Raw genomic sequence first — 18,943 nt, forward strand, 5'->3', positions numbered from 1 at the left:
ATGTTTGGGTCAATTAGAGGAGAAAGTTTGTAATGCTCCTAAAAAAAAGTAAATTATTAAATATAATTAATTAAAAATAAATTAAATTAGCAAAAACAATTAATAATTTAATTTTTTTTATAAAAAAAAAACGTAAGAAAAATGAAATTAGGGTAAAATTGAAAGTGGGTTGGATGGAGCGGTCAGTTTCCATGGAGTGGAAGACAAGGGCAGTCCGGGCATGAGAGATAATGACAGGTGGGACCCACTTGAATGGTGACGTTTCAGGATTCGGTGTGCTGGACGTTACCCACCGCGCGTGAGAGAGGGTTACATTTCGATTGCTGATGTGCATGAATCATCCCGTCTTTGGTGTGACGTAGTCATGACCCACAAACATTCATCATATATTTTTTATTTTATTACTATCTTTTATTTATAATTTTCATTTATATACTATCATAAATATTAATTTATTAACATTATATATTAATTTTATTTAATAAACTAATAATATTTTTCAATTTTATTATTATCTCTAATTATAAGTTTCACTTGATATGTAGTTTTTTTTTTGTGAAAATGTTATTGGAAAAATGAGTACAATGCTAAGCAACAAAACATTATAATTATGGCAAAAACTTGTGTGAGACGGTCTCACGTGTTGTATTTTGTGAGACGGATCTCTTATTTGGGTCATTCATGAAAAAATATTACTTTTTATGTTAAGAGTATTACTTTTTATTGTGAATATCGGTAGGGTTGACCAGTCTCACAGATAAAGATTTGTTAGACCGTCTCACAAGAGACCAACTCTATAATGATATCATAAAATAAAACGAAAGAGTTTCACTCGATTGGCCTTCTTATCCCGACGAATGTCTTTTATCTGAAGTCTACAACAAAAAAGTGAGAGAGATGAGGTTCAAATCTAAGAAGAAAACTTCGGTATATATATAGTATGTCGCTTTTGACCACTCAGCCAAAATAAAACATAATTAAATAGTTGTTATAATACATTGCATAAAAACTTTAAAAAAAGGAAAAAATAGTATCCGTTGAGTATGATTAAGCATCAAACATGATTTGGATTCCGATAAAAGTGTATAAAAAATATTTAAATAAGTCTAGCTATTAAAATTGGACTGACTTTCTACACATAAAGTTTATCATATCAATTATTTTAATATTTTGTAAATTCGCAATTAATTAGATCAACATATTGAGTCTTTTATTAGATAGCGAGTCCATGTAATTTAATTAAATATGTTAGCCCACAAAATTGTTTCAACGATGAACATATCCGAGAAAATCTGAGTTAGTTTGTTAACTCAACTCAAAGATAGATTTCCTCACAATTTGCGAAGTTCATCTTGTCTGGATTGTTTTTAGTCTGTTGGCTTTTCCAATCAAATATTTTAAGTGCGAAAAAAGCGTGGAAAAAAAAATGATTCGACTAGAAACCTTTTTAGAGTATATGGTTTCCGACATCCACTGAAGCAACAAGTATATTAAACAAATTGCTTGAGATGTGGATTTGCCATACAAATTGCCAGTAATTGTACCTGCAATGTTATCTTAATTCATTTTTGGTTGAATTCTCATTTTACTGATATTGTGTGACTTAGTTGATTGGTTACTGTATATTATTTTCTTTTATTTTACTACTTTGTGAAAAAAAATTACCACCAATAGCATTGTCTTTATATTTCTGCAAGCTTATAAGTTTTCCCACATCAGCCATTAATCTGTATCAATTTACATACTAATCATTTTTTTGGCTATCTTTCAATTGGTTTTAAAATTAAACTCAATTTAATTTTTCGACGTTCAATATTTCAAGAATCGAGCTATTGTAGCTCAACGATTATCCCTTAATCGATCATATCAAAATGCAAGAGTAGCAACATCCATAACAAATGAAATTAAATAATTAATCAAAAACATATTTTAACTAAAATTGAATTTAACACCCTATCTTCTTATTTGTTGAAGCTTGGTTCTTAATTTGTTTATAGATGTTCGGAGATAAAAAAAACTCCTACGTCGTTTCTTCTTCCATCTAGGAAGGATTCTCTATAAGATTTCGATTTATATAACTCATTGTGCAAACTCATTTCAACTTAAGACTTATCTATTACTTAATTGAAACTCCTAACACACTCGATTATAGGCTCCAACATCACAATTCACATAATGTTTAACATCTCTTATACCAAGATAACAAACACAATCTTTAATGTTTTTTGTGAATATTCACTCATCTAAACTTTAAAGNTATATCAAACGTATCATCACATTTGGGTTTGCTCCTATTCTATCTAATCTCTTCATGTAAGTTGTTCATGTTTTGAATCACATTCCAAAGCTTGTATTTAATCTTCGATACGTTGTATTTATGATCTCCAAGAATGATATAGCTATTAGACACAAGAATATCAATTTTTGGAAAATTTATGTATGGATTCTGACATTGCAACAGTCAAATTCATATTTCTGTCCATTTTCTGAAACCGAGCTGTTATCAGATCGAGCTGATTAAATTACGTTGATCCGACGGTCCGATCTAGTCTGTTATGAGCTTGAGTCATTGGCTTAATCAAAGATGTTCCAAGTGAACTGTTGTCAGGCGATTACAGATTGAGTTGTTGGCTTTGCTTTGTTATAGCTCTTAGTTCGTCGATTTGGGAAAAGTGGTAAGCATGAAATTGTAACCCTTTCTTTTAACTTACCACGGGATCAAGAATCACTCAATTCCAAGTTCGTATGAGAAAGATATGCCTGACATATCAAGTTGTTAGCAATCTTGAACTAGTTTTTCATTATGTGGAGAACTAACTTCATTGTGGTTTATCAGCTTCTTCGGATCTGATTCATACTTTGACTTATGAAGATAGTTTGTAGATCATTTTCTTAGTTCTGTAATGCATATTGAATCGTTCCATTTTAATAATGGAGATGAGATATATGGTCAAAATATTTGAACTACTCAATTCAAACTGATTGTTGTGTCCGTTTCTATCAGCTCAATTTTTCGACTAATATTTCACTTAGATAACGCTATAAACAACTGAACTATTGTGAAATATAACTTGTGTAAAATTGAGTTTTGTATTCACTAGTTTTGGAGGCTTGTCATTTGCATCACCGAGCTATGAAATATAATCAAAACATTGCAGCTCGTCAGATTTTCAACTTTGTTGATTTCGAGTTTCAATTTCCAATTTGAGATAATAAATTCACGCTTGAGTAAATATATTGGAAACATAGTAAAAAAAAATTTTATCATCAAAATCAAGATTACTTGTGTTTCTCAACCCAACACATTTTATTGGCATTTTTTTATTTGGATAATTTTTTAGGCATAAGCATAATTTAGTGGAAAATTATGGCAACTTTTTGTAACATTTTATTAATTTCATTATAAGTCACGTCGTTTTATTGTGTTAAGCATGCATGAGTGAGAGTAGTACTGGAATAAATGACTTCCTAAGAAGCTTTTGTACGTCAAGCTGCTGATGTTGAGCTGCTTGATCTGGTTGGTTAGGTGAATTATAAAAGAGTTATGCCAGATCTTAACAGATATATTAACTGAAGGGAAATATATTTTCCTAATAATTTCTTAATTTAATTTATTTCCCTAATTGTCTTTCCTTGTTGATTTGATTGTATATAATATTTTGCCTTTCTAGATAATTAGATGATATGATTTTGAATAATTAAATATGTTTTGACTTTCTAGATAATATGATATTTAATGAGATCTTGTCTTTCTAATTAAAGAGATAAATATGCTAGGATTTTATTCTTGATAATAAGATATTATTGTGATTTGGTATCAATATTTAAAAGAGTTTATTTCTAATTAAATTCTTACTTTCCTTGTTGAATAGGTTTTCTTGTGGAGTAAGGCGTCCGCTCCAACGCAGTGAAGTGGAGTAACCTCGATTGGAGGACGAATAAGGCTTGAGGGGAGGCTTGGACCATGAAAATTAAAAGTGGAACTTCGTTTGAGGGGAGGATTGTTGGGATGCAACTAAAGTCCTATATTGGAAGATCTAGAGAAAGATCATGGGTTAATAAAGATGGAATGATATCTCCATTGGTATGAGGCCTTTTGGGTGGTTCCAAAAGCAAAACCATGAGGGTTAAAACCCAAAGTGGACAATATCATACCAGCGTGGAGATATCCGGATTCCATTGGTCCTAACATATATATATATATATATATATATATATAGGCTCTCCAAGAGTACGTACAAGGTCCGATAAAGCAGCGCCGATGAAGCGCTTGAAAATCTTTGGCCTCCAAGAACCGCATGGAAACCTTCAGTGTGGTGAAGTGATTCTCAATTTTTTTTTTACAGAATTTGAAGATCAACAACCAGAAAAATATGATCGTTTTTATTTTTTAATAAATTTTTTAAAAGCTATTTAAATTTTAAAAACATATTTAAAAATTGTAAAAAATCCAGAAAATTAATGATAAATCATAAAAATATAGAAAAATTATAATAAAAAATCATAATTATAATTATGCATATTTTGGTTTTTAATTAAGTGTTTTTTTTTAAATTACCACATGCTTCAAAAGGATTTTATCGAAGATATTTTGGAGTTTAATGGGGATTCATAGTGGAATTCGTCTATTTTTAATTATGTGTATTTTTGTTTTTAAAATTATATTAAATTAATTGTGTGTAATTGTATTTTTTTAATTATGTGTATTTTTATATTTTTTTGTAGTTATTATTTTTTTAAAAATACAAAGTTATTTGACGAAATAAAATTTCATATTTCAACATCATCTCTATAATTTCAACTCACTATTGTAAGAAAACGAGACTAAGTTAGCAATTTCATCTCTTCAACTGTAACTCACCCTTGAACATGACATAAGGGAGGAAAAGACAAATCAAAATTTGTTAAAAAATTTATTTTCTACTAGCAAAAAAGATATCTCTAATTTGATATGACTCTCATTTGTAAATCTTACAATTTTGTATGGGTTTTTTAAAAATAAAAATAATAATAATAATAAAAATTTGAGGTGTTTTATAAATCATAAGCCCATTTAAGTTTATTTTTAATTTTTTTCCTACGCTGACTAATTTTATTATTCTAAACTAGTAACCTTTTGACACCAGTATACTTGAATTTAATAAGAGTTGAGATTGTACGTAACACAATTATATTCTCTCAACAAACATGGAGATTCTCTGCATAATGATTTTATAATTATGCTAATTAATCATTATGATTACAATGATAGTTCATAGAATTTGAAATATCAAAGTTGGACGGTTCGATTTAATACAGTTGCACCACTACCAATATCTATAACTTTTAATGAAGCGTCAGGCGCAGATCGAAACAGAAGTACGACTCTCTTAAAATTTATTGAAATAACACTGAAATTTGGTTGTAATTATCCTCCACTCACCCTGCCTAACTCACAGCATGCACTTCAAAGTTTAAACACGTATTTCGAGTAAATTAATGTATTATACAACCATTGAATCAAAATTCCCGATCATGCAATCAAAGTTTATTTCCCGTGGACTAATTGCATTCATTCTATTTAAAAGTTGCCATCACTCCAGTTGTTCATTTACCTACCTAACTAAGGTTAGAAAGATGATGAAGCAAGTTAGGCTTGCCACGCTCTTTTAGCCTGAATTTAAACCAAACTTAAAATATTAATTGATATATATACTTCACATTTCAACCACACAAATGCAGAGTTTGCTTATAATCTGACTTCCAAAATTATAAAATTCGAAGATGTCGCAATTATATGGTTTTACTCCCATTAGATTGAATGGGACATTAGGGGTTCTTGTTGGAGTTGAGGTGATGGCTTGTTCGATCTTGAGTTAAGCGATTTCGCGAAAATCTTCTCCTTCTGCACAATGGCAACAAAAGTCGCAGCATGATGTAGCCTTCGGATAGGTAAAATCCTCGATAAGATCATTGTCTGTTGATCTGAGACTAGGAACAACATTTTTTTTCAGCCAATACCTCGAAAGACCGGGAAATGGTAAAAAGACGAGGCTATCACGCAAGATTTCGTTCTTTTTTTTTCAAGTAGAACACACATAAAAACCAACTCTGACTAATTTAGTCTTGAATTTGGCCTTTGACGAGATATATAACTCATACACAACATTATATCTCAGATCAAATGAAAGAGCCAAATCAGGAACGCCAAACATGTGTAATTTTGCGTTATGTTTCCGAGATGATATCTAAGATAATCAAAACTTAAAACTAAACGACCTCAGATCACGCCAGTGGAGATGCTGGAAGTTGCATAAATCTTGAGTGAATGCTCGGGCACATAAGTAAGACCTGTCATACCATATACCAAATAAATTCCCAATCATTAGTTCAAGGATTTGTTTTCTGAATCATGCAAACAAAGATAAGCTGAAGAACTGCGAAGAGTGTAAAATGCTTGAATGGTAAATCGAACATCGTGAGAATTGTCATCAAATAAAAGGGGACTGGGAAGGCTATAATGAGCATCTGTTGATCTTCTTCATTTATGGGAAAAAGTCAAATAATTAATGCAGATATAAGTGATTGTACATCAATAACAAATTTGAAACATAATCAAGAAGGATGGAATGGGGCGAGAACAGGCAAACACCTCCATCTTCATACGGAAAACAATACCAAACTTCACGTGCTCTCTCCGAATTCATTAATCTTCTGATATATTATTATATTTGCTATTCGGTATTATAGCAAAAAATATTCATCCTTGTCAAAATGCATAGCTCCAACTCTCTGATAACTTCCATATTTCTAGGTAAGAATGTTCAGACTTCTAGGACACTGATCAAAGTGTTGAGATAGAATTTGCATGGCAGGCAGAGTTGAAGAAAAGAATTTGAATTTGAATTTGAATTTGAATTTGAATCTGAATAATCAAATAAGTATTGACTTCATTGTAAAGATCAAGCAAATCATAGACCATCACCAGTTCACGGATTGGCTCGGAAACTCATCTTATCATTGTTACCAGTTTCAAACAAAATAAATGTAGCAAGAAGATACCAGGTTTCGCTGAAATTTATAACTCAGTAGAATTAAACGAAGACATTAGATATAACATAAAACCTAAAAACATGTGCCCTGTAAATTTACTGACTACTTCAAATGGTATTGTATTAAAGCTGTACAACAGCATCATTAAAAAATAGGAAGGCCCAAGGCCCCAATGAATTAGAGACGGGAATAGATCTGATTAAGAACCATCAGTGCTTACCTTTCTCTTTGACATCAATTTGCAGAGAATCAAGAGTGATTATGCCATCTGTCAATGGGAGAACTTCAAGCTTGATGGTAGCCATAGAGTGAGAAGGGACAGATCTGGTGCAAAGAGAAATATATCTTAAATGTGATTAAGACGAGATTGAGTTCAAGAGAAGAACTGGATGAGAGATGATTACCCGAGTGGTACTCTACTCTGTAACCATAAATGCGTACAACCTAGATCATTACTAGGAACCACGTCAGATAAAGAACTGAGTTCCCCATTCAACGGAACTGATTGTGGACCATCTTCCACTTTCTGTCCTTGGTTCATAGACACTGAGCTCAGGTGACGCACAGCAGTACCTCTCCTATCAGTATTCGCTCTCTCTGACAACTCAACGGAAGAAGCAAAAGGACTCAGTGGTGAGGACGGCGAATTACTCAAAGACACCACAGAAGGAGGAGTAGTAAATGATGCGGGGGCAAGAACTGTCAATGTCAGATCGTCTGACGTCAAATTTGATGCTTGAAGAGTTAAGACCTGAAAATTTAAAGAGCATATTATGAAGCTTAAAACTTCACATGGGAGAAATGGGTTGCTAGTAGTCGTGTATAACCTGAACTGGAAGTTGGGTCCCATCTGACCCAAGTGTTTGCTTTGACATTTCAGATGCAACGGAGATCATAAGATCTCTCGAAATCCGAGGCCGCCAGCTTGTTGTCTGCTTGAAGAACAACTTAGATTCTACAAATATGGAGACGGAGTATAAGTACCGTGGTTGTAAGGTTCTCTTCAGAGTCATTCTCGGAAAACAAATAATTTTGAACTTATACCAGCATAGTTGCACCGACGTGATACAAGAATAGCATATTGATCAGCTGCTGATGCACTATCTTTTCCTTCGGCAATGGAGTAGTTTTGCCTACTTGATGCGGCACTTCCAGTTGGCAAGCGCGATGGTTGTAGATTACTGCCACTATTACCCTTGGGACCTTTCCATAAAGAAGTTGCTGGTTTGAGAATAAAAGAATGTTCTTCGCCTCTCCTGTCACAATTTCATACAACGTGAAATCTGTTAAAACTTTTGGGTCAAGCACCAAGTAAAAAACAAAAGCTAAGTGGTCATCTGCCAGTTATCACCACAAAATACTATTTATGGATGAGGAACCTGCAGGTTAAAAAATGATAAAAGCTCATAAGAGAACAAATGCAAGCTTCTATTCCGAAGGCAAACAATTCTATCCCTTTTTTTAAGAATTATTTTCAAAGAAATAGATCCATATACAATTAAGTCTTGAGATGTCGGCTGTATTTTTTAGAGCTAGGTAGATAAGTTATCACATCCGCAGCACCAAAATTAATAGATTCCAATCCCAGAAAGCACATCTATCATGAAATTTTTCCGTCTGTTTACACGAGAAACAATTATGCCTCATCAGAAATCATGGATAAAGTCATCACAATGTATATTACCAATCCCAGAAAGCACATCTATCGTGAAAGAGTATCCTTAAGATATGTGATGATGGAACAAATTTTTGCTTATCCAATAGAAGGAAAGGTGAAAAAAATGAAGTAATTATCTCGAACAGGTAGAAGTCAGTTTCTCATGCAAGTTGAATTTTCACATGAATTTGATAGAGAAAAGAAAGTGAAAGGAAGTAATCATCTCGACAGGTAAATATCAGGTTCTCGTGAAAGATGAATTTTCACATGAATTTGATATAAAATAGAAAGTGAAAGGAAAAACCCCCTCAACGAGCTTCACAATCCTGAGCTTGTGATTTTAACAGATAGACATGCAGCAAACATGTCAATAGAGAAAGTTTCTGATTTTCCAAGTTGCAGTTTGCCAGTTAATATATTTTCTGAGCGGACACAAACCTCAGTGCTAAATTTGGCAAGTGGTAGTCATTTCCAGCTTCTATGCATGTAATCGGTAAATTTAATGGCGGTCCATCAGTTGAAGTCTCATCAAATATTATTGTTATGGCATCTATAAACACCACGATATCTGAAGCATATTCTGGGGAAACATTCTGTGTGAAAGAAAAACATTCTATATCAATTAGCGTATCAATACTCAACAGACTAAACAAAGCCAATCAGAAATGCGTGTATCCTACTGAAAAGGCATTCATAAAGACCCATCTTCAATCAAGCTAAGAAAAAAATTATAGTGGGCAGGACTGAGGAATAGAAAGAGTAAAAACACACCTTTACATGAACGCAAAGAAGATCATCCGTATTGCAATCAACAGATACAGAATTGATTTCTACGGGTTGAATTATTTCTATATTTTTCCTCCACCTTCTCCCAGGTGTAAAAGTTCCTTCTAAACCACACCTAACAGAAAATCTTTCTGGCTCCAACGGCACGCCACGGAAAGATAGAAGTCCTTCATTTCCGCTTCTTCCACTTTCTACAAACTTACGGAAGGAAAATTGATTCCAATCTTCTGGTTCAAAACTTGGTTTTGCACTAGGAGTTGTGACAGATGAAGGCGGTGTTGAATTTTGAGGAAGTGAGGACATAGAATAACTTCTAAAATTACCAAAAGAGAATAGTTGAGAACCAGAAGACCCAGATAGGGTAGGTTTTGTGGACGTGTTCCGAATATTTGAACCAGAGCTCAAGACAGGAGGAGATACCGCTCGAGCTGGTGGAAGACTAGAATTATTCACGGGAAGCAACCATTTTAACAGATCTCCAGAAGTTTCCAGCTTCTCAGAAGCTGGAGCATGCTGGTTCTCCATAATTGAATTTCTTTCTTGACACATTTCAAATTGAAGAATCTCCAGGATGGGATCTCTCACAAAGTCAACACCAACATTTACCTGTAATAGCACCTGCATCCTTCCAAACAAGAAAGCGAAATTCAAATAAGTAAAACGTATCCGCTAACCAGTTGTGTAAAAAGAAAAAAAAACAGTAATTAAATAAAACAAGAACCAAGAGGGACACCATTAGCTCGACTTTTCAAATAAAACAGTAATTAAAACCAAAACTGCCAATAATCTATAGCTGAACTCCATAATCTAGCAAGCATAAAAATTAAAGTAAAGATGAGGCAAAAGAACATATGCAAAACCTCTCGGTGTTTTTGTGTACATGTGAATAACATGATTTACATGTTTACACTTCATGTTTCGACTCATCTATTAAACAAATACTGCATGATAAAAGTCATAAGACTCATAATTGGAAGATTCTACATTTAAAGCAAGGCATCAATGAGCACCCATAGCCCACGCAATAGTGATTGCCATAACAAATGAGTAAACCATCACAAAGACGTCCTAGCTCAGACTTGAACTGCATGGTCGATGCTCCATACATCATCAATACAAGAATTCCTAAAATCAGGAAATAATATAACATGGTAGAAACTTTAGTTCCTTCCAGCTTTAGTATCTTAGTAGTTGATTACATAGCAATGAGAATCTGTGTATGAACTATAAATTAAGGTATATAATCATATGCAGCCAGTAAATCTTCTGATATAAGAAATAAGACCTGTGAAATTCTTTAAGGTTTCTGTGAAACATACCACTATGTCTCCATTTGGAAGGGAACAGCACTTGGCAGCATCTCTTACTAATCCCCCTGATGTACGAGCATCAAATTTTCCTCGGTCAATTGCCGCATTGATTGAATTCTTCTTTTTCATAATCTTTTCCGTTTCTAAAGAATCTCCACTCAATTTGTTTTCAAATGTTTCAGAAGTTGCGAGTTTGGCTTCTTGCACTCTTCTTTTAGTCCAAAGTGGTTCATGTGACTCCGCAATTCGAGCGAAAAAATGCGAACTTTTGAATTTTTCCAACAATTGTTTTGTCTGCCGTCTGTAATCTTCCATTCTGAGGAGAGATTCACCAGTTGGAACATCTTTTTGAGACTCATCCCCTTCCATCCCATTTTGATCATGTATGCCACCAGCACTCAAGTCCACTCTCTGAGAAACTGGATTTTCTGGACCTTCAATATCTCCGTTTTGTTTATTATTGCCTTTTGCGGTCCAATTTTTATTCATAACAGCGGCAACTTTAAATGGGGTAATAATTTCAGTATCTTGCTTACATGCAGACAGGCATATAAGTGTATGGATTTGTTCACCTAAGGGCAAAAGCAAGCATATAAGAAAGAAAAATTCAAGGACAACATAAATTTGAAGTAGAAACTGTGTGCTAGTCAGAAAAACAAAAAGAACAAAATAATGTTACCAGGAAAAACAAATTTGCGATCCAAGGAGCGAAGAGAAAGTATATCTGGTGCTTCCATCCATTTCTCAGGGACTTCTTCTGAGAAAAACAAATCATGATTTAAAATTAGTTCATGCAACATTTCAACTTGTGGAAAATATAAAATAGATAGAAAACGAAATTATTGCCTTGAAATTACTCAAGGAAATAAGACATAACATGGTAAGCACATCCCAGGGAAGATAAATCAGATCCTTTTACCAGATATTCAAAGATATGTGCTGTTGGTCAAACAAAAACTCTAATAATTAAACACAACAGAACCAGCAAAGACAAACTTCTTATCCCCAATTCCCCATTAAAACGATTAATATACAAAAGCAACATAGTTAAGTGAAAGTACTTACGAATGAAACAACTGCTCTTGGTATTACACAAAAAGACAAATTTAAGCAGATAGCTTGAAACAAAAATGCTGACAAACAGACATAAGCTTATCAAAATATAAAAGCCTCTGCCTTAATATTGGGGAAAGAAACTGTACATTCTTTTTTTACTTGATCAAGAAAAAAATACCTCTAAATTTCGCTGTTTTATCAAGTCATAAATAGAGTATATCCGGCGGGTTAAGGTTGTATAACATCAAGATTTTTTTGGTTCCCTTTGTCACACAATTATTACTGGCTACAAAGTTTCCTTTTGTTTACTCGCGACATTAAAAAACTTCGACTTAAAGGTGAAAAGTTGCTACAAAGGGCCATACTTTCCTGAGTGACATACTGAGTAAGAACTGAATGGAATAGAAAGAAATAACCTAGCATTTCTTTCAAGCTATATTTCATGAAGCATTCATGACTTCCATACAAGTCAACATTTTCTGTAGACTGTAAATAAAGAACTCTAAGCATCATCAGTTTCATTCCATCTTCTAAACTTGACACTAACATTTGAAGTTTTCCACCGGAGCTTTAAGTAACAATGGGCCTGGACACGCAGCTCAATATTAGCATGACACGACTTATGAGTAAACACTTATAGTCATGCTGTCAGTTTAGCTGCTCTCTAAAGGAAATAAAAATGCAGATATCACAACAATATTTAGGTTCTTATTAAGGATGAACATCAAAATTTTGAAACCAAAGAAAGGTCAATTTTGTGGACACGGTCGTTTGCTTTCACGTCGAGAACATAAAACTTAACAAGGTGAATGAACAATAGCAAGAAAAATCTAGATTCTATCAGAATTTTTCGTCTTAACTCATATGAATGGCAAACATAGACAAGCAACTCTCTTGATCAGAGTCCAAGGTTTAAATTACTCAATGCAACTTTTCAAAGGGTGCCATTTTACCAGTCTTACGGTTAATTTCTATCTGTGTTTCCAGTGGCACACCATTAACTTAGTTCCTGCTAAAGTACCAGATTTTCGGAAAGCCGGCAATGTGAAGATAACAAACTGGCCAGAGTAATGAAGACAAAACAGTAAAAACATTGAATGAATGAAAACAAACCAACTAGTTAATAAGATGGGTAGCCAAAGACACTATACCTTCAATCTGCAAATCTTTATTTTTCACTTGATAATTTTTTTTTTAAAAGAAAGAAATACAGTAATATAAAAGATTTGTTGATGATAAGGAACAAGATGAGAAAAACTGCATCAATGATTAGGCATGATCAAATGGAGTAAGCATTTAAGATAGAGCAAGGAGCCTTACTACATGGTATAATTATCAAACCATCATCTTCTCCAACATCTATATGGCTATTTACTTGAGAATTACTCTCTCCACTAGAACTCGTGGTGCTGCCATTCTCACCCTCATACTCATGATTTTCTGCATGGCGAGTTCCGGAAGGTGTACTCTCTGGAAATGAATCAGAAAAAAGACCCTCTAACGTACTAGTGGGTCTTGGCTCATAATTTACCTCTAGCTGAGTCTCTTGAACAGATGGCGGCTCCTGAATTGCCGTCTGACTATGAGACCTCATCATTAGGAAATTCATTTTCCACCAAAATTCTACCTGCAACACCAAACAACATTGCAACTATTGAATTAAAATATTTCACACTTCAAATACATTTGAACTTCATTTAAAACCAATGACATACCACAACATATGTTTTAACTTAAAACTCTTTTGGCACCACCACCCACATATATTTTCAGAACAATTTTCAATCGGTTAGCTGTGTAAAGAACTCCAACAACGACACTGTGTCTGATTCATATGCATTTCCATGCATATTTCATACAGGAGCAAATCCTCGAAACATTTATTCCCAATCATCAAACATAAATTACGAAGTTTTTCTCAAAGTTGCAAATACATCGACTCTGACAAACCCAACTAGGGCTTCAACTTCAAGAATTCAGATTCATCAAAATCCCACATACTCTTGTGCGAATTCATGAACAATTCTACACAGAACACGATGAATCAGATGCAAATGACAATATGAACAAAAAAGCATTAAAAAAACATCGCAAACTTCACCTGATCGAATCTGAGATAGATGACGGATCGCCAAAAACAGTAGCGAACACAGAGATCAACTACGATGGAGTTGCGATGCAATTTTGATACTGATGAGGGTTGGATCTGTCCCAGTTCAGGTGTATCGGTGTTTAATGTTTACCGCTGTTTCTACTCAAAAATTGAAAATAATTTCACAAAAAAAATTTTAAATGATAAAATAACTGTTTGAACCAAAATTAAATTGAACTCAATTAATTGTTTAAGTCCAAAAGTTTAAATTAATAAAGAAAAACAAGAACTTCATTAGTGTATTTAAATAAGCAGACAAAATCCAAGCAAGTAGATCGTGGAAAGAGAAGGAGATCGTGAGAGAAAATGAGAGAAGATCGTGGATCATGGGGGAGTGGAATAAACTGCACTTCACAGTACAGAAATAGAGGAGATCGACAGAAAGAAAAAAGACAACAATCTCTTGCACAACTCCAGGCAACTCTTTGCAGAATTCTCATAAATTTAGTCAAGCTTTTTCATGTCTTTCCAGTCATATTTTAGCATCATCGTACATATTCTAACACTATTTTGTTATATTTTTCATGTTTTTGCGATTTCCTACTGATTTGTTGATACACAATCATGTTGGGAGTTTATTTCATCAATTTCTATTGTCTTTTCTTTCGTTTTGGTATTATATTAGTTTACTATAACGAACGATCAAATTTAGTGTACATAATCGTCGTAATTTTTAGAAGTTAGATTTTCATTGTTTTTACAAAAATCAGTGCATTTTTGCACCTGACACGCCCACAAATCAAATATTGTGTAAACAATTTTTGGCACGCCCAATGGGACACCATTATGCCGCCAAGAAGGAAAGAAAACATCAATTAAGGGGATGGAGAGTCTCTACCAAGCCAGGAAGAGACTCATGCTCCGCATACAGAACAACCGGCTGCTGAAGAGCCGACCAGATAGTTGGATCTGCATCCAAGTCATGTTCCAGAGGTATATGCCCATATTTCAAATCCTTTGGTTGAAAAGTTGACTGCGATGAAAATTGAAGAAATATCACAAGCACTGTCCAAAGCTGTGTCTGATTGCTTGAGGACAGTATTGGGTAAACCGAACCAATCAACCAAAAAAAAGCAGAATGTAAGTGAAAAAGAAGGGAACCAGGGAAGCAACCAATCCATGAATTTGATCAGAGAGTAGGAAACTCAAGGGCTGGTGATCCCCACCACCCAGAGTTCGCACTTCCAAACCAACAGAAAGGAAGGTACACACCACCACATAAAAAGGCAGGAAACTTGATAGGCTCATAATAGTTTGTATTTTTTATTGTCATATCTCTCATTGTTACCACTTCCAACGTGTTTAATTGACACATTTTTATGTGATTTTATTGTAGATGGAAGTTTTCTGCTCTTGCGATAAATCTGGGCTAAAAATGGTTATTTTATATCACAATTAAAGTTGCCGATATGATCTTAGTGGAAGACGTGGAGCAGAAAAATTCAGAAGATGTTTTTGGATAAGGTGTGATCACGCCTTATGACGATTCTTCAGCTGCCTAGTGAGAGTTAAAGAATTTTCATATCAAGGAAGAAATAAAAGATGGAGTTTTTTATGGAAAAAAACTCTATATTGTTGGAGGATATTTCCTAATATATTTTAGATTTTAGTTATTAGGTTTTATTTTTTAGATTGTTGGGCTTTTCTATTTTTATTTTATTGGACCCAAAAATACTTCCCTTCTTGCCTACACACCATTCACGTAACAAGGAGGCGGCTGATTGCACAAGAAAAGATTTTCTCCATCCTCTCCAAAAATCTCACGTGAAGAGTAGAAAAGAAAGAGCTCAAGGATTTTCTCTCCAATTTTCTAGTCTGGTTTAAGGGTTGTTTTTTACTGTTTAATTTATCACTGTGAGGTATTCGTTCTTAGATTTAATATTCTTGTTATTTCAAGTATTTTTCGATTTATGATTTAATTATATGAATATTGTATATCGATTAATCTAACAATTTAATTCGATATATGATTTTCTACTGCTAACCATGAATTCGGTGATCCGTAATTGTCATGAATGATTGGTACATGAGTATCATAGATTAGATGTGTTGTGCTATCATAATATATTTAATCTAAATAAATCAACAAAACTGGATTTATCAATTGCAGCTATCTCGATTGTTAGATTTCAGGATTAACTGTTTTCACAAATCTAAAAGCTATCGTTAATTAAAATGGAACGCTATCGTGCTCAGTTGGTTATTGATAAGTTTTGACTGGATGCTGGGTTCGGTCAATTAATTTAGGAAAACACATGATTTTTAGCGGCTATCCATATAATTCTAAAGTTAATTGTTTGGAACAACTTGAATAAATTATTTGTTTGCCGATGAACATTGATATAATTAAATAGTAGAACTCCCTTGAATCAGATCTTTTTCGTATTAAATTCTTCATTTTAGTCTAGTAGATAAATTATCATTTAAATTTATTGTTTTCATTTCTTGGATAAATTTAGTTTAGTATTTTATTAAATTCATATCCAAAAATTCCCCCTTTTATTTGCATTTTTACTCGAAAGAAATCATCCCTCGTTCCCTGTGGATTCAACCATGCTCACCATTACACTAATTTTATCTAGAGAGTAGGATTTTAAGTTTGTTGGCTCAACGACAGCACACCAAAACTTTAGGTGGAAGAGTTCGGTCATATCCGCATACAGATGGGGCAGGGAGTTCGAAACAACATGTCAACCAAGGCTATACGATTACTAATCCTTTATATCAACCAGGAATGTATGATGATATACCACGCTTGGGTTATCAGGGAGTTGATGGAAGTTTACAAGTATGGAATGCTGGTTACAGTACAGAGTCTCAGGCTCGAGGGACAAACTATTATCACCATCTGCTTCCAAAAAAAATGCAGCAATGATCGATCTTGATATGGTGAGAGAAACTGTGCAAGAAATGTATGGGCTGGCCTTGAGACAATTGGCCGCCCAGAGTTTCACAAGTCATACCCCAACCACATAGATGTCAACAATCCATTTCCCAGAGGTTACAAGGTACCAGATTTCAGCCTATTTCTGCAGAAGATAGTCAATCTGGCCTTGAGCACATTGCTAGGTTCGCTATAAGGTGTGGGGAGCTAGCGAACTTGGAAAACTTTACTAGTTTGAAGTTGAGATTGTTTCCAAATACCCTTACTGGCACGTCATTTTTGTGGTATGCCGCACTTCCCCGAAACTCAATCTTAAGTTAGCAAGATATGGAGAGCAATTCCATACTCAGTTTTACCGAACTGAGCCTGATGTGTGCATCGCTGATTTGTCAAGGATGTCTCAGAAAAAAGGAAAAACAGCTGATATGTTCATTGATAGGTTCAAGAAAATAAAGAACATGTGCAAGGTGTTTCTGCCAGAGACTGAGTTTGTCAAAATAGCCCAAAATGGGCTAGACTTTGAGCTGCGGAAGAAGTTTCAGGGTATGAAATTCAGAGATTTCGTTGAACTTGTAGCAAAGGTTGGGGAGTACGAGGAACTATTGACAGATGAGTCATCTAAGAAGAAAACAACAATGAGCTCTTATTACCAGGAGGTAGAAGAGATTGCGCTGGCCGAAATTCGATCGAACGGCTCGTGCATAGTCCCTTTACTCAAGAGAAAATCAACAGAGTCGGAGAAGAAGAGCACCACCCAATCTCCCAAGGACATGCAGTACACATTCGATGTTTCCAAAACAGATGACACATTTGATTTTTTGGTTAAAGAAAAGTTCATCACTTTTCCACCTTATCATCAAATGCCTGCTAAGGACGATTTGAAAAGTCGAGAATATTGTAAGTATCACAACTCATACAATCATTCCACTAAATTGTGTTGGGCTTTCAATAATGTTCTACAGGAAAGAATCAACAAAGGAATATTAAAATTCCCTAACAAACAAGAGTCCATGGCAGTGGACAATGACCCATTTTCTCTTGCGACGTCGGTAAACGTGAATGTCATAGATTTGAGAAATTTGTTGAATGACAAGAGAAGAAGTCGATCCTTTGCAGTGGAAGATCGAATAATTAAGAAATGGTTGATCCGAAGGGTAAACTGTTTGAAGCCACTGGAAGGTATAGTATTAATCGACTAAGAACATTTCAGCAGCGTTTCCCCAAAAGTGTTAGTGAATCCGCAGTCTCTAGGCCGAGGAACCAACACCTCTTAGAGAGACCAGTGCTTGAGAATCAATAGTTTAGAGGGGAGTCATCTCACAATCAACACCAGAGATACTCGGACAGCAGAAATGTTTACGAAGTCGAACCACGAAAGATAGAAATCAGAAAAAAAAAATCACTCTATCATGATAAAAGTCGGCATGTGAATGAAGCTCCGGTGAGAAAGACCGTAGAGGTCAGGGAAGTTCGACCCAGATTTGTACATCTTGTCAGAAAAGAATTCACCGACGAATGGAGAGTGGCCCAACACAGAAAATTCCTTAGGCCACCAACTCGAACCCATAAAAGAAGGCTATTGAAGGAAAGAGCCGCTGCAAAAAGGGAAGAACTTTCTAAGGTGGACAATGAACTCATACGTGATATGCCAGTCATCGAATCACAAGCGAGAAGTAGGTCAAAGTTTGGTAGGTCCGCCACAGAATATAAATTGGTAGATGAAGACGATGATTTGCTGAGTGATGATGAGAATCAAGAAAGGAAAACACTCGGTTTCTGTGTAGGGAAGTTCCACATCTCAATGGACTGTGCCACAGGAGTGGCGATACTACCAGAAAGGTTAAAACTTGTCGAGGAAGAGTGCGGGGAGTCAGTGTCAGAAGTAGCAGTTGAAGAAATAAAAGTTGGCAGCAAACTCCCCGAAAGAGGTTCAGGAATTATCATCATAGAAGATCACCCTAACAAGCCTAAGCAGATGATTTTAGAAAAGCCAACAGCCGCCATGACTAATCACATAAGGCCTTTATACATCATGGCTCATTTGAATGGCAAGCCAGTGTCCAAAG

The 18,943-nt window shown here is 34.6% G+C and overlaps 1 protein-coding gene across 5 annotated transcripts; it reads right to left on the reverse strand.

Annotated features, from left to right (window-relative positions):
• Window positions 1–5,935: 5,935 nt before the first annotated feature.
• LOC140964323 (uncharacterized) lies at window positions 5,936–14,108 on the reverse strand. 5 transcript variants are annotated; one of them, XM_073423993.1, is made up of 12 exons: window positions 13,943–14,108; window positions 13,162–13,468; window positions 11,465–11,542; window positions 10,795–11,357; window positions 9,461–10,093; window positions 9,128–9,282; window positions 8,077–8,288; window positions 7,860–7,987; window positions 7,437–7,783; window positions 7,253–7,356; window positions 6,259–6,330; window positions 5,936–5,970 (listed from the first exon to the last, which is right to left on the reverse strand). In XM_073423993.1, exons 2-11 carry the CDS (start codon window positions 13,448–13,450, stop codon window positions 6,260–6,262), a joined length of 2,580 nt encoding a protein of 859 aa, XP_073280094.1. In that variant the 5' UTR covers window positions 13,451–13,468; window positions 13,943–14,108; the 3' UTR covers window positions 5,936–5,970; window position 6,259. The 5 variants fall into 5 exon arrangements, with proteins under 5 accessions (XP_073280094.1, XP_073280095.1, XP_073280096.1 ...); XM_073423994.1 differs by having other exon boundaries at window positions 5,946–5,964; XM_073423995.1 differs by lacking the exon at window positions 5,936–5,970 and adding an exon at window positions 13,563–13,866 and having other exon boundaries at window positions 6,081–6,330; window positions 13,162–13,464.
• Window positions 14,109–18,943: the final 4,835 nt, after the last annotated feature.

This window comes from Primulina huaijiensis, chromosome 18, assembly GCF_012295235.1.
Source record: "Primulina huaijiensis isolate GDHJ02 chromosome 18, ASM1229523v2, whole genome shotgun sequence".
Classification (NCBI taxonomy): domain Eukaryota; kingdom Viridiplantae; phylum Streptophyta; class Magnoliopsida; order Lamiales; family Gesneriaceae; genus Primulina; species Primulina huaijiensis.

Excerpts from the sequence above, each read along its gene's own strand:
- LOC140964323 (XM_073423993.1), bottom strand. The coding sequence starts at position 13,450 with ATGAATTTCCTAATGATGAGGTCTCATAGTCAGACGGCAATTCAGGAG. Across the intron at positions 9,283-9,460 it reads TTCTTTGCGTTCATGTAAAG|AATGTTTCCCCAGAATATGC; the intron begins GTGTGTTTTTAC and ends TCTTTCACACAG. Across the intron at positions 6,331-7,252 it reads AATTGATGTCAAAGAGAAAG|GTCTTACTTATGTGCCCGAG; the intron begins GTAAGCACTGAT and ends ATGGTATGACAG.